The 25,272-nt window shown below is 50.3% G+C and overlaps 1 protein-coding gene across 3 annotated transcripts in view; it reads left to right on the top strand.

The window, feature by feature from the left end:
• The window catches only part of KIF6 (kinesin family member 6), a 381,205-nt gene extending 359,311 nt beyond the window's left edge, over positions 1-21,894 (top strand). The window contains exons 17-23 of one of the 3 annotated variants that reach the window (XM_055263865.2): positions 927-1,011; positions 2,918-3,053; positions 6,090-6,187; positions 10,531-10,581; positions 11,190-11,279; positions 13,165-13,271; positions 20,282-21,894. In XM_055263865.2, the coding sequence (XP_055119840.1) occupies positions 927-1,011; positions 2,918-3,053; positions 6,090-6,187; positions 10,531-10,581; positions 11,190-11,279; positions 13,165-13,271; positions 20,282-20,298 (584 nt within the window). In that variant the 3' untranslated portion in view covers positions 20,299-21,894. The remainder of the gene's footprint in view (positions 1-926; positions 1,012-2,917; positions 3,054-6,089; positions 6,188-10,530; positions 10,582-11,189; positions 11,280-13,164; positions 13,272-20,281) is intronic. The other 2 variants (XM_063632298.1, XM_055263866.2) reach the window with 2 other exon arrangements.
• Positions 21,895-25,272: the final 3,378 nt, after the last annotated feature.

Below are 25,272 nucleotides of genomic sequence, written 5' to 3'. Positions count from 1 at the left end.
GGTCGGCATCAGCGGGGACACAGACACATGCAGCAGCTGATCCCTGCTAACATGCTCAGCCCTCCCCCGGGCCTCATTATGGTCCCGTCACCAAGGCTTGGGCTCAACCCTGGTTGTGAATTAACATGGCCTGTGTTCATCAGGCTTGAGAACCACTGCTGCAGAGGGAGTGAAAAACAGGAGACACGATTCTGAGGCTGGAAATTAAGGACCTCCACTTGTGCAGAGAAAGATGTCAGATGGTTTAGAGAGGTTTCCTTGTTTGTGAAGGGCTTTTGTTTTTGTTTTTGTTTATTTGTTTGAGATGGAGGTTCTCTCTTGTTGCCCAAGCTGGAGTGCAATGGCGTGATCTCGGCTCACTGCAACCTCCACCTCCCAGGTTCAAGCAATTCTCCTGCCTCAGCCTCCCGAGTAGCTGGGATTATAGGCGCCTGCCACCACGCCTGGCTAATTTTTGTATTTTCGGTAGAGACGGGGTTTGACCATGTTGGCCAGGCCAGTCTCGAACTCCTAACCTCAGGTGATCCGCCTACCTCGGCCTCCCAAAGTGCTGGGATCACAGGCGTGAGCCACCGTGCCCGTCCCTGAAGGGCTCTTTGTCAGAGGATGGGGAAATGCTATTTTGCATCTTCCCTGGAAACTCAACAGGAAATGAACGAGCTCAATAGTAAAAGGATTAGTAGACGCAGAGGAAGATTCCCTTCCAGTGACAGATGTTGGCAGTGGGAGGGACAGCAGAGGGACAATAACCCTGGAAGCTGCTCCTCTCAGGGCTTTCAGCTGAGCAGAGGTTGCCACCAAGAGGCCCCAGAAGGAACTCACAGGAGCCCCTTTCTTCTTGCGGTGCCCTTGAACTCTGTCATCTGCCCAAATATCACACTTTTACCTTTCTTTTTCACCATCCCATCTGCACCTTCCTTCTACAGGAATCTCGGAAAACATGGCCGTGCCTCTGATGCCAGACCAGCAGGAGGAGAAGCTGCGATCACAACTGGAGGAAGAAAAGAGAAGGTGCCCTTCCTTTTAGCCACACACAGCCGGAGCCCAGCCTCCCAGGGTCTCAGTGTCGTCCTGGAGCTGCCCAGGGCTGCAGCTACTCAGGGATATGGGTCCAGCAGCTGGATCCTAGAACAGCAGGAGGAGGAGGGGCTGCCTTTGAGCAGGCAGGTGTGAAAGGCAGGACCCCAGGCAGTGTGAGGTTAGAATGCAGAACAAGCCAAGCCCGGCCCGGGAGGCAGCTGGGCTTGTCCACTGCTGCCACCTACGGGAGCCAAGAAGTATGACCACGGTGGTTTTCCACACGCCTGTGGCTGAAGCCCACTTCCCTCCAAGTCCTGAGAATGTCACACTCTCACGCAGCCGCAGGCATTTGGGGTCTCCAAACGACTTCACTTACAGAGTGAGGAGCCTCAAGCCTAAACAGGCATGTAGCCATTCCTGATATACAGCATGGTCACCGAATCTGGCTCCACATGCTGATCGAGCAGCATCCACTCATTCACTGATGCACTTGGCACATGTGTGCTATCTCCCCCATGCCATGGGTAGGCTCTGGAGAGACTAAAGTCATCTTCCCTGCCTCAAGGAGCTGGTGTTGTCACTGCAGCACACTCCCTGCCCCACCCCAACCCCCAGCTGACCTGGCATGCACTGCTGCCCCTGCCCCCCGACGCACACCCAGGAGGTCAGAGCCCCAGGCGCTGGTCTTCAGGTCGCTCCTGGCAGATGTGCAGGTGTCTTCCTACAGAAGTCTACCTGAGCACACATGCTGCTGTCGCTCTCCACTCCCTTGGGGCCCTCGCCAGTCATCCACCTTCTCCCTCGTTCTGTTCATTTTCCTCAGTTTCTTTCCAACCCCCCCCCCTTTTTTTTTTTTTTTTTTTTTTTTTGAGACGAAGCCTCACTTTGTTTCCCAGGCTGCAGTGCAGTGGTGTGATTTTGGCTCACTGCAAACTCCATCTCCCGGGTTCAAGCAGTTCTCCTGCCTCAGCCTCTAGAGTAGCTGGGATTACAGCCATGCACCACAACACCCAGCTAATTGTGTATTTTTAGTAGAAACAGGGTTTCACCACGTAGGCTCAGGTTGGTCTCGAACTCCTGACCTCAGGTGATCCACCCGCCTCAGCCTCCCAAAGTGCTGGGATTACAGGTGTGAACCACCACACCCAGCCTCCAACCCATTCTTCTTGTGTCTTTACTCCATCTTCATCTTGTCCCCTTGGCCCACATTTCCAATCTCGGTGTCACCTTAGAGGCCAACTTATCTCTTCGGCCTGGCTATTGGACTGTTTCCTATTGGACAATTTCTGATTCATTATAGCATTCCCAAAACCAGTCTATGTATGCGTTCATAAGCACAGTATTACTTTTGGTCCTCAGCATGAAGGTGAGCCAGCGGAATGGTGAGGCAGTTAAGACTGTGGTTCTAGAACCAGACCACCTGGGTTCAAATCCTGGCTCCTCAGTTGTCTCTGTCCCATAGAGCAAGTTATATAACCTCTTCATACCTGTCTCAGGTTCCCAATCTGTAAAATGGAAGTGATAATCATAGTATCTCCTTCATAGGGTTGTGAGGAGGATTAAATGAGTTTATATATGTTGAGTGCCTGCAGCAATGCTTATCCCTTAGTAAGTGCTCAGCAAATGGCAGTTCTCATTCTTGGGGGAGAGGTTATTCATCTCACACACAGATTCCCATGGGCCCACTGGACCAAAGTGTCTCCCTCTGCTTCTCTGTGACGGACTCAAACCCTGGTGCCACAGCCTGGCCTCCGAAGCTCCTATAGGGTCCCAGTCCCTGAGCACCAGGGCAGCTCTGCCAGGATTCTGAGGCACAGGCCCCATTCATTTACAGCCCTCCCTCCATGCCATGCTTTCAAGACAGCAGTGCCCTGACTCTTCTCCGATTCCACCGCAGGTATAAAACAATGTTCACTCGCCTGAAGGCCCTGAAGGTGGAGATCGAGCACTTGCAGCTGCTCATGGACAAAGCCAAGGTGAAGCTACAGAAAGAATTTGAAGTCTGGTGGGCAGAGGAGGCCACCAACCTGCAGGTATGGCCTGGGGAACATCAGGGAAGCTGGGGAGGGGCCAGTCATGCAGCCCTATTGGGGCTGTCAAGAGACACAGTGGGGGCTTTGACCCACAGGCCCCCATGCTGTCAGGGACTCATGAAGCAGGTGCTCACTGTAGTAACAAGGATGACAAAAGGTCAGGGGTTCATTGTTTCCTTGCTCTTATGCCTAAAATTCTGCCTGATTAATGGAAAAATTAGGGATAAAAGATGCAGCTCCCAAAAATCAGTGAGTTTGCCACCAATGCTTTGTGTGATATTCTCCACTGATTTCCTACTGACAACATTTCTTGTTTTTCTTATCACAGTCATATATATGTGAATATGAATTATAGAAATTTTACTAGGCAGAAAAACACAAAGAAGAAAGTAAAAATCACCATAATTCCTCTACTTAAATGTAATTTATATTAACATGTTTGATTATATTCTTTTACCTTGATTTCTATGCATATATATCCATACGTTTTTACACAAATAGAACCAGGCTGGGCACGGTGGCTCATGCCTGTAATCCCAGCACTTTGGAAGGCTGCGGCGGGAGGATCACTTGAGCCCGGGAGTTCAAGACCAGCCTGGTTAACATGGCAAGACCCTGTCTCTACCAAAATGAACATAAAAATAATTAGCCAGGCGTGGTAGTATGTGCCTATAGTCTCAGCTACCTGGGAGTCTGAGATGGGCAGAGTGCTTGAGCCTGGGAGGTCGAGGCTGCAGTGAGCAGTGATAGACCCCCTGCACTCCGGCCTGGGTGACTGAGCAAGGCCCTGTCTCAAACTAATAATAATAGTAATAATAATACTAAATCACATCGCTGTTCAAGTATTGCAAATGGCTTTTAAAAAATTAATTGTATAGCATGGCTATTTTTTCATGTTATTATCCTACAGCATTTTTTTAATGGCTGTTACTGTTCCATCACGTAAATATGTTTTAATATCCTATCGTTGAATATTTAGGTTGTTTCTAGTTTTTTACTCAAAACATATTTGTAGATAATTTTTCGCATATTTCCTAGACAAATTCTTAGAAGTTTTCTGTTTGATGAAGGCTAAAATAACCTTTCCATAAGTGTTAGCACAAAAGCCCAGTTTCAGTTTTCCTCATGTAACACCTCAGTTGTGGCACAGCGGAAGTGCTAAAATACGCACAGTCGGATCACTTTTCTGGCTGGCAGAACGCTTAGTGATTAACTGACAGGCTGATCCCTTCATTTTAAGGACAAGAAAGCTGAGAGCCAGAGAAGATGATTTGCCAAGAACATAGCCAAGCAATAACCAGTGTGATAGCAAGTGGCCATGTGGCAGGACAGTAGAGAAGAGTATTTGGATAAAATTAAATACATGAGATAACAAAGAAAACTAGTTAGAATGAAATATGGTTATCAAAATATTTCGAGTTATGGTATAGTAATACGTGTACCACTTTTAAAATGCATTAATTAATAAGATCTAGGTGTAGGCCCAATATTTATCGTAACTTCAAAGTCATGATGAAATGACGCAATATTTCAAGATCTCTGCACCAACGGTCAGGTGATATGAAAATATGCTTGATTTCTGTTGGTGACAAAGCCACAGGTATTGCTAATACTTCTGTGGTTTGTTGTCTACATTTATCAGTGAAAGAAATAATTTCAGGTAGCAGCTAGGGAAAATACAGATGTGATTGGCTCCCATCCACATTGGCAGGGGCCCTGGATTCTGTCTGTGGACTCCAGGTTAAGAGCCCTTCCTAGCAAGTTCATCAGTGAATGAGGCCTTCCCCAGCTGGTTCCCGAGGGAGTCCACCACTGACCGGTCGACAAGGGTCATCCAGTGAAACTCAGGAACTGTCCAGGCAAAGCTGACACATTCAGACAGTGTATGACTTACAGAGACAGTGAAAGCCAGAGTAGGCAAGGGTGTCAGCTCCATGTGTCCCCTGCCCCACAGGATGTCACTGAAACAAAAGGGACCAGATGACAGCAAGAGGGATGATGGGATACACTGGTACAGAGGGGCCAATTCCATGCTGCTCCTAAGCAGTTCTATAGCCTGCAGCTGTACCCTGAGCGGGCAGAGGCAGAGGCAGAAAGCTCCAAACCTCATCAGAACAAGACAGGTGACAAGAAACTTCTAGGATAGCCTTCTGGGAAGATAGGGAAGCAAGTGGGAAATAACCTAGTAGCAACCACTCTCAAGCTTCCTGTATGCGCTCACATTCCAGGAGGCTTACAGGGCATTCTGCCAAGACTTAGACCAGCTGTGATCTATGCCTTGCTCTTGAGGCCTATGTGGGGACGTGCAGCTTGCAGAGCACCATGGCAGAGCTGTTTCCCTACACGAAGTGCTCAGTGGATGTCTCCTGACTTTAGTAGGGGGTCTTTGGGACAAGGAGAAGCAAAACCAGAAAGTATTTTTGAAGAATGAAGATAACATTGTAAACATTTTTTTCTATCTTTAAAAAGGAATACATGTTCAACTTGGAAAACTTGGAAAGCACAGGAAAGCATAAAGAATAAATTAAACATTACCCATAATTCTTTGCCATCCCTAGACAATATGTTGATGCCCATCATTATGGTCATTACCATGTCTAGATTTGGTTTTGGCCATACATATTGTGTACACTAACTTTTATAGCTGGCTTGTTCCCCTTAAGAATTACATCAAGGCCGGGTACGGTGGCTCATGCCTGTAATCCTAGCACTTTGGGAGGCCAAGGTGGGCAGATCACCTGAGGTCAGGAGTTCAAGACCAGCCTGGCCAACATGGCGAAACCCCGTCTCTACTGTAAATACAAAAATTAGCCAGGCGTGGTGGCGGGTGCCTATAATCCCAGCTACTCGGGAGGCTGAGGCAGGAGAATTGCTTGAACCCAGGAGGCAGAGGTTGCACTGAGCCGAGATTGCGCCACTGCACTCCAGCCTGGGCGACAGAGCGAGATTCCATCTCAAAAAAAAAAAAAAAAAAAAAAATCTTCCTATGTCATTAGACTCAAGCTAACACTGTGAAACTCCTTCTGGGGCCAACAGGTAAATTCTCCAGCAGTGAATTCACTCGATCACACGAAGCCGCTTCTCCAGACATCTGACTCCCAGCATGAACGATCCCAACTCCTCTCTAACAAAAGGTAAGGTGAGAACTCACCAGAGGTGTTAGAATTCCCAGAAAAGCCTCCCTACCTTTCTCTTTAACCTATTCCTGTGGCTCTCATGTCTCCTGATAAGCCATATGATCCGGGAGGATGAACTCCTTTTACCATTTAATTAGTCGTCGATACTCAGGACAGTGGCCTCCAAGCTGGTTGGAGTGCACACCCCTTCAGTCCCTCGCTCTGACAGCCAGTAGACCTACTCCCATGGTAGCAAGAGACAAGAGGTTTCACAATCAAGCCCTGGTCCTGCCTCCTGAGTGAGAAGAAGGGGTTGGCAGGAATGGAACAGGGTCATAGCATGGGAGAAGGGGGGATTGGGGGACAGTGGTGATGGGACAGTGGGTAGCCAGCCTACTGAGACACAGGGGAGCTCTTCGTCCTAGCCAGGATTCAGGCAGCCTCCAATAACACCACATGAGGATGTATGTCCCAGAGCTGGTCTCCCTACGTGACAGGATGACCAGCAGGGACTCTACTTCCCCACAACCATGTTATTGTCTCTTTCCAACCACACAACCCAGGGGGTAGCACCAATGAAGCACGCCTCCTGCCACTGTCCGTCTGATGCCAGAGGCCAGGACAGTATGTGTGGGGCCTCCATCTCTGCCACCAAGGAGCAATCCTGTGGGTTTGAAGGGGTGCTGAGCCCTCACGTTGGAAATATAAAATAGGGCTTTAAAAAAGGTGTCAGAGGGCCAGGCACGGTGGCTCATGCCTGTAATCCCAGCACTTTGGGAGGCCAAGGTGGGTGGATCACCTGAGGTCAGGAGTTCGAGACCAGCCTGGCCAACATGGGGAAACCTGTCTCTACTAAAAATACAAAAATTAGCCAGGTGTGGTGGCACAGGCCTGTAATCCCAGCTACTTGGGGGCTAAGGCAGGAGAATCGCTTGAACCCAGGAGGCAGAGGTTACAGTGAGCCGAGATCGCACCACTGCACTCCAGCCTGGGTGACAGAGAGAGACTCCATCTCAAAAAAAAAAAAAGAAAAAGAAAAGGAAGAAGGTGTCAGACAGTCCCCGTGATATGATGTGATAAGAGTGGCACTCTACCTCTGTGGCCTTCCTGTCAGAAGCCCATAACACCAGTGAAAGAATGAGGAAAACATCAGACACATCCCAATGGAAGGACACTCCACTGGGAAGTGTGGGAAGGACACTGACTAGCACGCCTCAAATTGTCAAGGTCCCCAAAAACCAAGTGCGAGACTCGGTCACAGCCAAGAGGCGCCTAGGGAGACACACCACCTAGATGTAAAGTGGTGTCCTGGGTGGGAGCCTGGAACAGAAAAAGGCTTCAGGGAAAAACTAAGAAAAGTCCAGTAAAGTATGATCTTTAGTTAATAACAATGTATCAACATCGGTTCAGTGATTGTGGCAAATGCACCACACTAAGGTAAAACTGCCCAATAGGGGAAGCTGGATACAGGCTACATGGGATCTCTGTGCACTATCTTTCCAGCTTTTCTGAGATTTGAATCACATGAATCCCAGTCATGGCCCCTCCGAGCAGCACACCCTTGGGCAAGCCAGCTCCCCACTTGGGGATTCCCTTGCCTCATTTGTAAGGTTTGCAAAGGTCCCTCCGACACGGCCACTCTGTGAGCAGATAAATGTTCCAGTGCCCGGTCAGAGCCGCCAGGGTGAGACAGCAAGGGCCCAGCGGCTGTTGCTGCCTGAGCTCCAGAGCGGCTGCTCCTGTGGAATTGCCACAGGCGGGGAACTGGGGGGTGGGGCGCTGGTCCTCTGCTCCTCAGGTCCTGATTCATCACTTCCCCAGGGATGCTCAGGTCCTGGAAGCTGATCCCACTAAACACTCTGATTGGCAACCCAGGAGGCCTAATTATTATTAATATGGCTTATCAATCCTTATTAAGAAAGATACTTCATTCTGATGGCTGGTGTGTTCTCTCTCCAGAGGGGCGTCAACAAGAGAAATTAATTCAGTGTCAAAGGCTGGTTGGGCAAAGGGAGAGGGCAGAGGTCATTTATGGCATCATCCCCAGAATTACAGAAACCAAGCTGTGGCATCCAGGAACAGGATGCTTGAGCAGCTTACAGGTTTGAGGAGTCATTTCCCTCGGGAGCCCCCAGCCTTCCATTGCACTGCCCTCCTGCAAGAGCTGTTGAGGCAACAGGTGGGGCAGCTGGGCCTCCGCAAAGGGTACTGGATGCCCCCATTGGCCACGGTGTGGTCGTGCCCTTCTACCCTGCCCCATCCATCTCTCCATCCTCTTCCACCCCCTCCCAACTTTCAATAGTTTGCCACCTGTGAACTCTCCCTGGAACCTGAGCCAAGGCTCCACTGGGAAGCCATTGAGTGAATGAGCCATTTTTGTGCCAGTGCCTTGGTCTTGCAAATTTGCTACAGCTTCCAAACTGACCTTGACCCGTTGTAATGAAAGCAGTTGCAGGATGGAAAGCCCTTTCTCCTTCCCTTCTCCAGGCTGCACCAGGTACCACTCAGCAAGAGCCTTGAGAATTGGTCACTGTTCTCTAAAGAAAAGCGTGCAGAGCCTGCCACCTTGTGGCTACCTCTGGTCCTACATCAGTCCTCACCAGACCCAGCACGAGATTGCTTTCCCATCGTGAAGGTCACCTCGTGGAAAGTCCCTCCACTGCTAGGAAATGGACACTGGTGGGTGAGGGGGGCTTCCCCAGGCTCTGATGTCTTTTCCTGCTTGTTTGACCACAGTCGTGACCTATGGAAGCAGCCTTGCCATTGGCTGAGATCGGAAGGCGGAAGGCCAGAGCCGGGGAAGGGGCCATACTCGTGAGTGAGACACACAGTTTGTCAGGTTTGTGGAGTACCTTGCACTGAAGATGCAGACTCTGCAGAGCTGGCTCACCTGTCTCTAACCCTAGCCTGCCTCTCAGCCCAAGTGTCCCCAGGGTGTAAAAGGTGGGTTGTACCCAGATGACTTCTTAGGCCTCTTCCAGCTCTGATGTTGTCTCCAGGAAGGAAGCGAGGAAGATCTCCTTACAGCACAACTTAGAGTAGGGACCTTGTCACCACAGGCATGTGGAATACACTGGCCTCCAACCAGCCGTGTCCATGCGCCTCTTCACCTCCCAAGAGGAGCTTCTGGGTTCCACTGCACTCGGCCAAGAATCCGAGGCCAGGCACACGTGTCAGCAGCCTAGGTGAGCAGGCACAGCTGCGTCTAGTGAGCTGTTGGATCTGACTCCTCACTCAGCATGAAGCTAGGTCCCAGGGGCAGGCAGCATGGTCAGTGTGTGTTCCTAGAATGCCACAGAGTCAAGCCCAGTTAGAAGGCATTGTGGCTGAGAGCACAGGTTCTGAAGCCTCAAAGAATGCTGAGTAGCTCCAGATTCTGTCACTTACCAGCTGGATAACTTTTAGAATTTCTTAAATCTCTCTAAGCCTCAGTTTTCTCATGTATAAAATGGAGATGATGACATCTACTTCTTAGGTCATTGAGGGGATTAAATGGCATGATGTTTGCAGAGCACTTTCACGGAGCCTGGCATGTCTATCAATGACGGTTGTGGCCATCGTTTGTTGTTCAGCTTCTACAGCCAACAGATGCATGCTCTAACAATGAAAATTACTGTGTAGGCCGGGCACAGTGGCTCACGCCTGTAATCCCAGCACTTTGGGAGGCCAAGGTGGGTGGATCACCTGAGGTCAGGAGTTCAAGACCAGCCTGGCCAACATGGTGAAACCCCATCTCTACTAAAAATACAAAAAATTAGCCAGGTGTGGTGATGCACACTTGTAATTCCAGCTACTTGGGCAGCTGAGGCAGAAGGATTGCTTGAACCCAGGAAGTGGAGGTTGCAGTGAGCCAAGATCGTGCCACTGCACTCCAGCTTGGGCAACAAGAGTGAAACTCCATCTCAAAGAAGAAAAGAAAATCACTGTGTAAACCCTCCAAGACAGGACTCTTGGCTCTTGTCTTAGTCTGCTCAGGCTGCGGTAACAAAATACTATAGACTGGCCGGGCGCGGTGGCTCACGCTTGTAATCCCAGCACTTTGGGAGGCCGAGGCGGGTGGATCATGAGGTCAGGAGATCGAGACCACAGTGAAACCCCGTCTCTACTAAAAAAATACAAAAACATTAGCTGGGCGTGGTGGCGGGCGCCTGTAGTCCCAGCTACTCAGAGAGGCTGAGGCAGGAGAATGGCGTGAACCCGGGAGGTGGAGCTTGCAGTGAGCCGAGATCGCGCCACTGCACTCCAGCCTGGGTGAGAGAGCGAGACTCCGTCTCAAAAAAAAAAATAACAAAAACAAAACAAAACAAAACAAAAATACTATAGACTGAGTGGCTCAAACAACAAACGTTTATTTTTCACAGTTCTGGAGGCTGGGAAGTCCAAGGTCAAGGCACTGGCAGATTCGATGTCTGGTGAGGACCCCCTTCCCCATTCACAGACAGCTGTCTTCTCGATGCATCCTCACATGGTGGAAGGGGCAAGGGAGCTCTCCGATGTCTCTTTTATAAGGACTCTAATCCCATTCATGAGAGTTCTACCCTCATGACCTAATCACCACCCAAAGGCCCCACCTCTACTACCATTACATTGGAGATTAGGTTCAACACATGACTTTTCAGGGACACAAACCTCCAGTCCATAGCACAGCAGATTCAGTTCCTGCTGAGGGCTTCCTTCCTCGCTTGCTGGCACCTCCTTCTTGCTGTGTGCTCACATAGCAGACAGAGAGAGAGAGAGAGAGATTGAGAGAGAGAGCATGCACTGTAGTTTCTCATCCTCTTCTTATACCTATAAGGACACTAATCCCAGTGCGGGGGCCCTACCCTCAGGACCTCCTCTAAATCTAATCACCTCCCAAAGGCCCCACTGCCCAATGCCATCACACTGGGAATTAGGGTGTCCACATAGGGATTTTGAGAGGACACATTCAGCCCATAACAGCTCCTAGATATAAACCCTGAATTTCTCTTCTATAAATTTGCCCCCATTCCTTTTGCTTTTGTTGGTTTGTGTTTTGCAGTGATGTGAATGCCAGGAAAATCCTGCCCTCGCCTTGCCCCAGTCCACACAGCCAGAAACAGAGCAGCACCAGCACCCCACTGGAAGACAGGTCTGTGGTCTTCTCCTGTTATGCCTGTGACAGCCCCCACAGTGGGCGGAGTGGGGCTCCATCTCCAGTCTACTCCCCGAAAAAGCCCCTCGTCCAGTAGCCACACAGACAGAACCCAGGTCTGGCCGCTGCCCTGGTCCCCTGGGAATTCCCTGGAAAATCTCACACAGGCCAACTCAAAGCGGGGAGGTTTTCTCCCACAGTCACCAGGACCCTGTGTTGGGCAGAGTTGTTTCATATCTTCCTGTGAATAGAGGTACCCGGGGGCCAGAAAGGGAAAGAGCCAGCCCAGGGCAGCCCCACCACAGAGCAGAGCAGGGAGCTGGCAAGCCTGGCCTGAAGACCCAGCAGGATTTGCTTCCAGGCTTAGCAGAGTTGATCAGCACCATGGGCGTTCGTATCCTCCGGCTAGAATGGCTGCTCAGCCTCTTTCACCAGCACAGCCTCTGCCCTGCCTGCCCGGAGTCTGCTTTAGTGCTTCCGGCTGGGCTGCAGCGGGAAAGCCAACACCCAAAACTACCTGTGGGAATGGCCAGCCCCTTGTTACATACCGTCCTTACTGCCTTCTAAGGAAGTGGCTACCGCCCCCTGCTGTGCAGAGGCACAAGGGTGAGGACGGACAGAAAGTTGGCAAGGCCAGGCAAGTGTACTGCTCTGAGTTTGCTGAAGGGGAATGCTATACGGAGAAGCTGGATGGAAAGGGGGGTGGGGGAGGGCACACGCAGCCCTCCCTTTCTAAGGAGATTCCCACACAACGCTTCTACTTACAAATCTCATTGGCCAGCACCTGGTCACCTGGCCACACATCGCAGCAAAGGAGTCTGGGAAAGGTAGTTTTTTTAGTTGTGGCAACTTAGCTAAATATGGTTCTGTTTTTAAAGAGAGACAGGAGAATAGTAATCTCTGCCTTGAGGTCAACTAGCTAAGCCACGTGGGGAATGAGGGTGCTCTGAGGACACAGTACTGAACGATATGACATCTAAGCTGGGCGCAGAAGTTGACAGGCCCCAGGTTAAGGGGTGCTGGTTTGGGTAAATCGGGGATGGGAGGACAGGAGTGGTGGTGGTAAGAGGATAGAGAAGGCAGCGAGAGAAAGCACAGCCGCCATGGGACGGTTGGTGGGGAGGGCAGTCCAGGGAGAGGAAGCAGCAGAGCAAAGGCCCTGAGGCTGGAAGTGGCTTGGTAAATGCAAGTCACTGAAAGAAAAGGGGGTAGCTGGAGCCCCTGACCTGGGATCCTATCACACACAGCCTGGTAGGTCATGGGACAGAGTTTGAGTTTTATTCCATGAGTGGTGAAAAGCCACTAAAGGGTCTGTATTAGTCCGTTTTCACACTGCTGATAAAGACATACCCAAGACTGGGTAATTTATAAAGAAAAAGAGGTTTAATGGACTCACAGTTCATGTCACTGGGGAGGCCTCACAATCATGGTGAAAGGCACGTCTTACATGGTGGCAGCCAACAGAGAATGAAAGCCAAGTGAGAGGGGAAACCTCTTATGAAACCTTCAGATCTCACGAAACTTATTCACTACCATGAGAACAGTATGGGGGAAACCGTCCCCATGACTCAGTTATCTCCCACTGGGTCCCTCCCACAACACGTGGAAATTATGGGAGCTACAGTTCAAGATGAGATTTGGGTGAGGACACAGCCAAACCATATCAGGGTCTATGGCAGGGAGTGACTTGACCCAATTTGCATGACAAGAGGCTTAGTGTGGCTGCCACACAGAGAACGTAGGAGGGAGTGAGAAGCAGGCCAGCCGAGTCATGTAGCTTTCTGGGTGAGATCAGTCACCAAAAATCGAAAAGCATTTTGGAAAGGTAAGTGGTGAGTCCAGCTGTAAAGTGTAGTAAAATGTGACATGTGGTTGCCTCCAGCATCCCCGAGAGGCCAGTGTTGTCCATCCCTCTCACCGGAGACAGCCAGACGGACTCCGACATCATGGCCTTCATCAAGGCCAGACAGAGCATTCTGCAGAAGCAATGTAAGTGCACCTCCCTCGATGGCTCCTCCCGGGCAGCAGGTCACCAACACTTGTGGGGAGCACACAGTGAGGTGGGAGGGGAGTAGGGAGTTTCCTGCGTGTTTCTGAAGCCACAGGACTGGCCTACCCGTCACTCACAGGTGCCCAGCCTCTGATTCCTTCTCGAGAAAGCCTCGAGGGGCAGCATCGGAAACACCAAGACACGCCCAAGTGGGTGGGCGGCCCAGGTGCTCCTGCCCCTCATGGCAGAGCTTGCTCTCTGTCTCTTCCAGATCTTCAGCTCCTTTGTTCTGTGTCCCCAAGGTCAGTTGTCTCCTCTGCTCAGCCTTCTACAAACAGGAAGGGGCTGAGTGATGTTTTGGTAGCTCGTTGAACCCCTGCCTTGAAGTCTCCCTCCCCCATCAGAGTGTAGTTCTTGCCAAAGAGCTGTGGGTGTAAACGCCACTTGAAGGCCCAGGCCTGAGGACACCATAACAATCACAGAGGAAATAAGTGCGGCGTGTCAGACAACAGGAAGAGAAGAAGGGTCTTCTTGGCCTGCATCACTGCCCCCTCCACCCCCAGCCCTGTCCTCTTGGCAGCTGCCCATCTCCCATCTGCTGTGGATGGGCCTTTTCTGTTTCTGCCTTCCATCCCCCACACACCCACAGGGCAAGCCCCAGGGCCCCTTACCCCAGGCCTGCGTTTTGTCTTAGCCTCCTCCCCATAACCCACAGGCTACTAGGCAGGCTTCACATTGCCTTCACATTGCCAGAAAGGCGCCCCCGCCGTGATGGTATGGGCCAGCAGATTGGATGTATAATGACTGATGCCTGCTCTGCGGGGCCTGCACTCAGCTTCTCCACCAACCGTGTGCATTTTGGGCAGGAAGAGGTTTGTGCATGGATGGAGCACCGCAACTGAGAGCCGGCCTTGGCCCTGCTGTCCTTACCTTGCTTGGCCGCCAGCCTGCTTACTAACTATCCTCTCTTCACCACCAGGACCAGCAGCCTCAGCAACACTGTCAGGTCCTTTCTTAGGCCTGAGACAGCCCCAGCTCTGCTGTGATCTTGTCTCATTCTCAGTTTCCTTGTCAAAAAAAAAAAAAAAAAAAACTGGATTCAGTGATCTCCAAGTTCCCATCTATGCCCCAAATACTCTAATGATAGGTATCAGGCACTGAACAGCAATGAACAGCCAATCAGTCAGCAAACACTGTATGTGTTGGGTGCCTTCTTATGCCAGGCACTGCTACTAGTGCTGGGGCTGTAGCAGAGAACAAGACAGAGCCCAGCACGTGAGAAACTGACATTCTAGGGGGAGGAAGGAGACAGACAATGAACACGTCCACAAATAAGATCGTTTGAGGGATAATAAGTGCCATGAAATAGCTCAACTATGTAATGTTGTGGACAGTAACTGGGAAGACTGCTTTTAGCTGGGTAGGTTGGGGAGGCCTTGCTGGAGAAGACAACTTTAAACTGACAGCTGCATCGTGAGAATGGAGCAGCCACGCCGCATTCTGGGAATGCACAGTCCTAGCAGACAGAGCGGAAAGCGAGAAGCCTGAAGGGGAAGGAGCTTTGCTTGGCCACAGGGTGGGAAGGAGGCCAGAGTGGCTGGAGGGCAGGAAGCAAGAGCACAAGGGCCAAGTCACACCAGCCTTATGCACAGGGGAAAGAGATTTGGATTTTATTCTGGATACAGTGGAAACCCACTGAATAATTTTAACCATGGAGTGATATGATGTGATTGATGCTTTAAAAAGCTCACTTTGTCTGTCATATGTAGTGTAGATTGTAGGGGCCAAGGGTAGACCAGTTACCAGGCTACCATGAAAGTGCCAGCAAGGGATGATTGTGGCTTGGACTCACCAGTAGACCGAATGTGAGATGCAAGAGAAAGACGAGAGTCAGGGCACCTCCTGGGCTTTTGATCTGAGCAGTGAAGAGAATGGCAGTGCCATTTACTGAAATGAGAAAGGCAGGGAAGCATGACCATCAGAGGCAAGGAGCTGGAGGGATGGAGAGTTCTGGCTGCCCTGTTTGAAATTTCAGATGACGTTTGATGTCCAAGAGGAGGTGTCGAGTAGACAGGTGAGCATGAGTGGAGCTCAGAGAGAAAGTCTAAGCTAGAAAAAGAAATATGCAAGTCATCATGTCTGGTCGGTGTCTGAAGCCACAGGACTGAGTACAGGAGGTATTCAAATTGCTGAGAACAGCCCCCTGGGGTTCTCCAACAGTTGCGGAGAGAGAGGAAGCAGAGATGCTGAGAAGGCACTGCCAGGGTGCAAAAAGGAACAGCAGATAAGTGGGTATGGCCTCAGGCACAAGCTGGAGAAGCACAAGCTGCAAGGGGAGATGGGCCAGTAGAGTGTGGCAGGATGGAATGTGGACCACTAGCCATTTTGCATATCAGGGTGGTCATGGACAAGCACCATTTAGCCACGGGACTGAGAGTAGCTGGGGAGAGGATGGAAGGGAAAGAGGCTGAGGCAATGAGCAGATACAACTCCTCCAGGGGGTTGAGCAGTGAGAGGAGCAGAGAACTGGGGCTGGAGCTAAACGGAAGCAGGAGCCCAGAGGGATGCTTTGCATGTTAAGACATGCTCATGTGCTGAAACATGCAGAGAGAGGGAAACTGATGCTGTGGTGGCAGAGGGGAGCAGAGCTGCAGGAAAAAACTTACTTCCTTGAGAAAGTAGAGGGGACGGTGTCCGGGGCACAAGTGGAGGAAGGCTTGGATACGCAGGATATCCTTCGGAGCTGGGATATCCCTTGCCCTGTAACAAATCCATAGAAACCAACCATCATTCCTGCCCTCAAGAAGCCTACAAGCAAGCAGTATCTTTAAGTTATGTTCACTAAGCTTTTGTACATATAAGAGATGTGACCATCTAACTCTCTCCAAACAGAAGAGGCAGAAGTCCAGGTCCCTGTCAGAGTGGCGTCCTCCTGCTAACACTGTCCCCAGGCAGTGCAGAGAGCTGGATTGAAGGGCAGGCACTTTTATTAAAATATGTATGGCAAATTACCGTTTATAAATGTTTTCATTTTTATTGTTTCATTTGATGCTCTTAACACTCCTGTAAGGCATGCAGGGCCAAGATTATGATCCCCTCTTGACAGGTGAGGAAACTGAGGCACACAGAGCTTGAATCACTTGCCCAAGGTTACACAGCTGATAAATGGCAGAGCCAGCATAACCCAGGTTTTCTGCTCTCTCCCCACTGGGCCACACTGTCTTGAAAAGCTGCAACTACCAAGATGTGCCCACTCTGCTGTCAGGAGTTCTCTCGACCTCAGGAACAGGAACCAGCATTGACAGGAGGGGAGTGACTGCAGCCACTACCTGCCCTGCAGCTGGGGAGCTTTGCTCTCCAAATAAACAGCAGCCTGGAAGTAATTCATCAAAGCAAACAAAACTTCCACGGCTCAATTTTTATTCCGAAAGGAAGAATATTCATTCTGGCTTTTCAGTGACCACGGGGCCACAAAGGAAGCCAAAGACAAGTTGACACGGGGTCCCTCTGCCACCAGGTCCCAAAGGGCCAGCAGGCGTGACCTCTCGGACATACAGCAGATGGTTCTGGTCCCATCGTGTGGCACTTAATATGCAGCCCACTTATCGGGGCACCCAGGCAAATACACAGGCCGGGGCCCAGGAACCTTCTCAGCCAAAGCAAACATCTCCCGCTCCCTGCCTGGCCTCTCGAATCTTAATTTAGCACACAGCGCTGCCTTGGTTACTTCAGGAGTGCTCATTAAGGGGAATTTGTGATTGTCAGCTCGGGAGCAGGAGCCCAGAGAGGGCAATTTAACATAAGCCTCGCCAGCTTTTAGGCTTCACCAAGGGCCAGGATGAATCTACTTGATTTAGGATTCGTGGAACAGCATGGAATGTTTAAATCCCTGCCAGGGGCAGGCGTGGACAGGTATATAACCCCCGTAAGGGGCATCAGTCATCCGTGGAGTCAACTCTGCTGTTTCCAACTGCCAAGGACAGCTTTTACGTCTGAGGAAATGAGGTTAACCCCTTTCTAGAGGGCCTTTTTGTTTTTAATGTTGCTTAATCCCTGAATTTGGAAGCATTCCCATCTGGAAAGGAACCATGGTGTGACCCCCATAACCACGAGTCTGTCTTCTCCAAGAGGTGTTAGGAAGAGGTCCTACCTCTCCCAGCCCTCCAGCCCCACTCGGAGAAACCCTCCACCTCTCTTCTGTGTTCATAAACCCTCCCAGGGAAAGAGAAAGAGCACCAAAATGGGAGGGAAAAGGTGGAAATTCCAAGGCCATCCCTGCTCTGCGTGACACTGGGCAGGTCACCTCCCCAAGCCTCCCTCTCACTGTCTGTCATGTACAGATTCCACCCTTGCCCAGGCTCTGATCCTTCCCCAGATAATATCCATTAACGTCCCTTATCAATGCCCAAGCACCAAGGAATTATTAGCAGGGAAGTGGCCGCTGTGGTGAGAGCTGGCCCAACACCATGAGGTGTGATTTTTTTTTAATGGTGTATCTATAGCATGCCCTCCATTCTAGGAGCCCACAGTAATCAAAATCCCAATACAGACAGAGCTTCATCACTTCACTGGGGACCATAAAGTGAACGAGTTGGAAGTGGTGCCTTTTGTGTTGAGGTCTGTGCATGTAAGGAGCTATGTCTGGGGACAGAGCGTGCTCTCCACCTTACTCTGTAGCATTTCTTCCCAGGCCCCACCCCACCCACCCCCTGTCACTACTGCATGCAAGTGTGTGAGGGGCTCAGAGACCATTCTCGGTGGGAGATGGCTCAGGCTCCATGCTCCTTACCACCGGCAGCGTTCACAATCCTGGCCCAGGCTGCATTTCAACAGTGCAGCAGAAACATCAGATTCCAGATCTCATCAGCAGCCACATGCCCGTGGGCCCCCAGCTCTTGCCCCGCCAGTCCTTGTACTAGAGAGACGAAAGCAGTGAGTTTCAGCCCTGGCCACACCTCAGAATCACCTGGACCCACCCCAGCGATCCTGACTTAATGGTTCTGGGCTGTGGTCTGTGCACCAGGATTTCTAGAGATTCTCCAGAGATTTCCATCGTGTAGCAGAGCTGGGAACCACAAGTCCAGAGTGACCGGAACACATGACCATCATAGGCTGTGGTCTACTTGTCTTCTTACTACCCTTTCTAGGATTCAATTCAGACAGGTCGGAATGTCTTAAAAATAAGGACCATATTTGTTTAAACAGCAAGGCCAGCCAGAGGTCTTGCACACAGAATTAGAACTGAAAGACCAAGGGCTCACAGCCGTGAATTATTTCCAATCTCTTCCTCTGCACTAGCTGGACATTCAATGTATCACCAGGAATTACCCTTTCTCCACAGCAACATCAAGCCAACCAAGCTAACACTTGTCACCCACTACCAGGTTCCTGTGGCCAAACCTGGAGGGCTGCGGCTGCCTGCTCACCTGTTCCCTGACCAGCCTCACCCCTCAGTCTCTCTGTCCACTGAAATTTTTTTAAACATTGTATTTATTACTTCATCCAAGAATCTCAGAAATTCTCTCTTGCTCTTACTAAATTAGCCAAACTTTAGCCAAAATAACTGCATATCACTCTTACCAGTTCTCACACTTTAATGTGCTAATGAATCGACAGGTTTTGTCAAACTGTAGATTCTGACCCAGTAAGTCCAAGGTGGACCATGTCTTAGACTCTGCCTTTCTTAACAAGCTCCCTGGAAATGCCAGCACTGCTGGTCCATGGACCACACTTTGTGAAGCAAGAAGCCACCTTGCTTTTCCCCGGTATCTCATCTGCTCCAGCAAAGAGAAATGTGAGGCCCAGAGAACTGACATGGCTTGCCCAAAGTCACACCATGGGTTGGGGACTGTCCTGGCTAGAACGCAAGGGCCCTGGTTCTCAATCCAGAGAACCCTCTCCATGCCCAGCCATGGGAGGTGACAGGATAGGGGCCACATGGTCAGGAGGAGCCATCCTGGAATATAATTAATATCTGGAGCAAAAAGCAAGGAGAGAATCTGAGGATTAGGTAGGAGCATCAATGAAAACCATGGGGTTGTCCAGGTGTGGTAGCTCACACCTGTAATCCCAGCACTTTGGGAGGCCGAGGTGGATGGATCACTTGAGCTCAAGAATTTGAGACCAGCTTGGACAACATGATGAAACCCCGTCTCTAGTAAAAATATAAAAATTAGCCAGATGTGGTGGTGGGTGCCTGTAATTCCAGATACTTGGGAGGCTGAGGTAGGAGAATCACTTGAACCCGAGAGGCAGAGTTTGCAGTGAGCCGAGATTGTGCCATTGCACTCCAGCCTGGGTAACAGAGCGAGACTCCATCAAAAAAGAAAAGAAAGAGAAGGAAGGAAGGAAGAGGGGAAGGGAGGGGAGGGTGGAGGGAGGGGAGGGTGGAGGGAGGGAAGGAGGAAAAAAAGAAGAAAGAAAGAAAGAAAAAGAAAAGAAAGAAGAAAGAGAAAGAAGGAATGAAGGAAGGAAGGGAGGAAGGGAGGGAGGGAGGAAGGAAGGGAGGGAGGGAGGGAGAAAGGAAGGAAGAGAGAAAGGAAGGGAAGGGAAGGAAGGAAGGGAAGGGAAGGAAGGAAGGAAAGGAAGGAAGGAAGAGGAGAGAAAGAATGAAAGGAAAGAAAGGAAGAAGGAAGGGAAGGAAGGAAGGAAGGAAGGAAGGAAGGAAGGAAGGAAGGAAGGAAGGAAGGAAGGAAGGGACAACACTCCAGCCTGGGTGACAGAGCAAGACTCCATCAAAAAAAAAAAGAAGAAGAAAGAAAAGAAAACTGTGGGGTAGGAAAACAGGCATCAGTCTCAGCCTAGGGAGGTGGAGCTTCTGCAAAGGGCAAAGGGGGCCTCTTCCTTCAGAGCTTGGGGTGTAAATGCAGCTCCCGGGAGGCAAGACACAGATGCAGTGCCCAAGACCCACGGGGAGTGGCCGGTGGCCTCCCCTCCTCCCGATTCAATCCTGGGAAAAGTCAGTGTCTGCATGCACAGCCTAACCGAAAGCATCCTGTCTCCCTTTCAGGTTTGGGAAGCAATTGAATTTCCAGGACATATCCAGCCATGCATTATGCCAGCAAGAATGAAGTACAGATGAAGGCAGCGCCCCTCACTTGCTCTGGCTTCAGAAGTGAACTATGGGCTGCTGGGAGCAACTAGTGACTTTGATTCCCATGGAGGGGGCTGTGTTTCTTTAAGGATGCTGACCTGGAGGCCACTGAGAAGCTGGGGCCGGGGCTGACCATGACATCCTTCCTGTGGTTACTGGAGCTGCTGGCAGGGCCAGGCAATGCCAGAGTGCTAGGGGCAGGGTGAAGGCTTCAGCTCCTGTTGTAGTGATGTTTTGTGTAGATCATTATAAACTTTTGAGAATGTGAAATAGCACCATCATGATATAATGTCAGGGGACGCTCACATCAGTGGAATGTGGGGCGAATATTTTTATTTTTAGTGATTTTCCAGCTCTCTCCCTTGGCCCGTGCTCTGGTTTGGAAGCCCAGAAATGGCCATGACAGGTCCAGGCAGGATGTCCCAGCCGCAGGCAAGGCAGTGAAATGCAGGGCACCCGGAAGGCCAATCCTGATCTCCCAGACCACATCTTTCACCATCAGCCTCTTGGCCAGGATGACCTGGAGGCAGTGCCTGAACAGCTGTGTCTCCAGGGAGCCATCTGCCCTGCAGGGTCTAAGGACATCATAGCACCCAGAGAACAGCGGGCAGCTCCCAGGGGCTCTGCTGAGCACTTGAGAGAGGGCAATGTGGGTACCTTGGGCCTCACAACCTTCATCCAGCCACTTGGGCCCTTGCAGGATTTGGGCCGACACTCCCCACTTCCACAGGGAAAAACATAGCTGCCTGGGGGTCTTGTCTCCATGGGCCCTCTCCATGACAGATCCAAGGGAAGGTGGGAGGCCCTCAAGGAGGTTCTTGAAGAACTGCCCCCTGGGCCAGGGGGTTCCAACCCAGCTGCGTCCAGGGAGGGGCAGCAGAGGGTGAGCAGGAGCGGCACCTGGAAATGAAGCTAACCGGATAAAAGTGCTGGTCCATTGCTCCTGGTGTCTCTGTCCTATAAATATAGGACCTGATGACCCTGGAGGGGAGCAGAGAGGTAATATAGTATAATTGGCTTGACTTTCTTTTTCGTTTTTTAGGACTGGGTAACAGGATCATGTGGGAGAAGATTAAACCATTACATCCCTAAGCTAGGCAGGCCCATCGAGCTCCTCTAATCCACACCCCTAGTTTATATAATTAGTCCCAGTCCCCTGGCTAAATGGTGCTTGTCCATGACCACCCTGACATGCAAAATGGCCAGTGGTCCACATTCCATCCTGCCACACTCTACTGGCCCGTCTCCCCTTGGAGCTTGTGCTTCTCCAGCTTGTGACTGAGGCCATACCCGCTTATCTGTCATTAGAAGGCCAGAGTGAAGGGGAGACTAGGCTTGCTGTTCTACACTAGTGACAAATGTCCCCTCTTCAGGGGGCTTCCCCTGACCACTCCATCTCAAGTCACCCCCTAGTTATCCCCTATCCCATTACCATTTTTTCTGCATCACTATCTGACATATTATCCTTCCGAACTTGCCTATTTTTGTAATACCTGCAACCCCCCATAATACTAAGAGCTCCAATGCAACAGGGACCTGTTTGTCTTGCTCATTGCTGTGTCCCAAGCACAGAGTCGCTATTCAGTAAACGGTCCTTCAGTTCATGAGTAGACGAGCCAGAACCCACATGTGTTTCTCAGGCTGGTGTCACTCTGCCTTCCCCTGGGCTCTGACTGAGAGTCCCATCAGGACAGGGGCCAGCATCTCTGGTCCACTCCTGGCCCTCACAGTTCAATGGAACATAGTAAGCCCTCTGTAAGGTCTGCAGAACCAGAGGAAGACCAAATTCTGATTCTAGAAGCCTCCTCAAGAGTCCATGGAACACACATGTAACTGCACGCACACACACACATACACACACACACACACTCAGGAACCCTGAAGATGGCATGGCATTTGCCCCAGTCCCCTGTGTAGCAGCAGCAGTATTCTTGGCACGCCTTAGTGCCTTCAGCCCTCTAGAGCTGGGTAGAGTCTACTGACTTTTTTATTTTCTTTTATTTTTATTTTCTTTTATTTATTTTTTGAGATTGGGTGGTCTCACTCTGTCAGCCAGGCTGGGGTGCAGTGGTGCGACCATACCTCACTGGTCAGCCTCCAACTCCTGGGCTCAAGCGATCCTCTCACCTCAGCCTCCAAAGTAGCTGGGACTACAGGCATGCACCACCACACCTAGCTTGTTGTAAATTTTTTGTAGAGACAGGGTCTCACTGTGTGGCTCAGGATGGTCTCAAGTTCCTGGCCTCAAGCGATGCTCCGGCCTTGGCCTCCCAAAATGCTGGGATTGCAGGCATGAGCCACATACCCTGCCAGAGTCTTTCAACATTAGATCTCCCACTGAGACATCATCTCCTGGATCCAAAGGCCTTATTGACAGAGATGCGTGGCGTGACCCCATGCAGGGTGTGAGCCCGCCTCCTGGGGCAATCACTAAGACAAGAAAGGAAATGAAGACAGAAAAACACACAGCTTGGGATCTGGGGCCACTGGCATCCAGACCATATGCAAAGTGTGTGCAGCAACTGGCCAAGGGGCCTTTTGCTCCAAACATCCCCTCCCAGTGGAAGCCTGGCCTTTGATACGGACACATGCTTGACAGCAGTGCACCTTCCCAGAGTTCACTGGCCTCTGCAAATGGGAGAAATTGATGCAATGTTTTGGAAAGACTTTCCAGCAATCCACCTGGGCTCAGTGGAGCCATGGATGACAAGAAGTATCTGAGTTCACTCTAGGCCAAAATGTGGAGTTTTCAAAAACATTTTCTGGAAAGCAGCCTAGCCAGTGACTCCAGCCCAGTCCCTGCTAGAATTCAACTGGCTGCTCTACCAATCCCTTGACAGGAAGTGGGGTGGAAGGAGGTTGGAGGAGGGAGGTTAAAATGTAGCTTGCTCAGATCTTGCTAAAAAGGATTTTTAGAAAGCAGATAGAGAAACTGCGGTATACTGAATATGTCGTTTTAATTCTTCACCACCAGTATAGAATTACACATCCAAAGCTTTGTCATGGCCCATTTTGACTAACGTGATGTTGGCAAACGTGATGCAGGGAGAGGCTGGAATTGTGCTCGCGTGGTTGAGCTTGCCTCTTGCTCCAGTGATCTCTCTTGGGATGAACATGCCGTGGGTAGCTGCTGCCCCTTCAGCCTGGAACATCCAGAGAGCAGACCTGAGCCCAGTCTACATCCTGGAGCAGAGTTTCCCAGGCAAGCCCAGCCCAGATCAGCTGAACTACGGCTCACTCAAAGACCTATTAGCATGAGAATATATGCTGCTTGTCATAAACCACTGAGGTTTAGAGTGGTTTGTTATATAGCATTAATTGTAGCAATAGCAGACTGGCACAGAAATTGGAACCCAGAGACAGTATATGACTGGATCTGGGATTTCTCAGTCCAGAGTTCATTGTCTCTCCATGCAGCCTGTGGAAAGGCACTGAGAGCATCCTGTATATGGAAAAGCAGGACCACCACCTACAGCCATGATGAAGCAACAAGGACCTGATTTACCCTCCTGCTTTAAATGACTAAAAATGAGACAAAATCCTCTATACAAACCAATGGTTTTCAGCCATTGGATAACAAGCAATATAGGGTACGATTGATCCGCAAGAGAAGGGAAACAAGTGAGGGGAACCCTGTGATTGCTCCAACTTACTGCCTGCAGTGAGTTTTCAGGCTGCAGCCCAGGAAGGGGGAACTAGGTAGAGCCTAGTGGTTTCCCTGAGTTGAGGAAATGGAGCTGGGAATCCAGGGAGGACAAAGTGGCTTAAATTTGCAAGGCAGAGTCCCAAGGATGAGAGAGAGAGAAGGAGAGAGGGAGGGGAAAAAAGAGAGAGAAAGAGAGAGAGCATGCTCTGGAGATCTTCAGATGGTTGCCCTTGAGTGTTCAGCTAACTACTGATCAACATCTGCATGTGAAGAAACTACTCAAGGCAGGGGAAAGAACCACCAGGAGGAAGCAGGTGGAATAATTTCCTGAGATAACACTGGGTTGGGAAGAGTTCATGTTTCCAACAGCCAGAGTGGAGAAACCACCTCCCAAAACAGTCATTGTATAGAGACACAGAAGGTACTGCCTCAGAAGTGGGGCCAAATTAGTCCTAGATGATAGACTGCTCTGGTCCCACCTAACAAAGCTTAAAAAGCCAGCCCCAAAGGAGTCAAATTGTTTCCAGTAAGTTTCCATGTAACTTCACTAAGTCCCAAAACAAAGCTTGAAAATATCTAAAGGAATATGAAAAACAAACCAAAACGAAACCAGCATCCAACAATATAGAATCCACAATGTCTGGTGTCCATTACAAAATAATCAGGCATGCAAAGAAGCAGGAAAATATGGGCCATGAGAGGAGAAAAAACAATCAATAGAAATAGAGGCCGGGTGTGGTGGCTCACTCCTATAATCCCAGCACTTTGGGAGGCCGAGGCAGGAGGATCACCTGAGGTCAGGAGTTCGAGACCAGCCTGTCCAACATGGTGAAACCCCATCTCTACTAAAAATACAAAAAATAGCCGGGCATGGTGTTGCATGCCTGTAATCCCAGCTACTCGGAGGCTGAGGCAGGAGAATCGCTTGAGCCCAGGAGGCAGAGGTTGCAGTGAGCTGAGATCACATCATTGCACTCCAGCTTGGGCAACAAGAGCAAAACTCTGTCTCAAAAAAAGAAAAAAGAGATAGAAACAGCCCCAGGCATAGCACAGTTGATAGAGTAAATAGACGGAAACATTTTTTAAAGTGCAATGGGTGTGTGTTTCAAATCTAGGCAGAAAAAATGCTCCTTGTAATTCCCTAAACATAAACATGGCTCATTCATCTGGTCATTGTTTGGCAAGGATGTGCCATCCATTGTGCTAAGTTCTGAGGAGTCAGAGGTGACAGAGACAGAGAAAGTGCCAGCATTCTTGGAAC

This window comes from Symphalangus syndactylus, chromosome 23 (genome assembly GCF_028878055.3).
Source record: "Symphalangus syndactylus isolate Jambi chromosome 23, NHGRI_mSymSyn1-v2.1_pri, whole genome shotgun sequence".
In the NCBI taxonomy this organism is placed as follows: domain Eukaryota; kingdom Metazoa; phylum Chordata; class Mammalia; order Primates; family Hylobatidae; genus Symphalangus; species Symphalangus syndactylus.
Note: the sequence above shows the minus strand (reverse complement) of the source record. Positions and strands in the feature narration are given on the sequence as shown.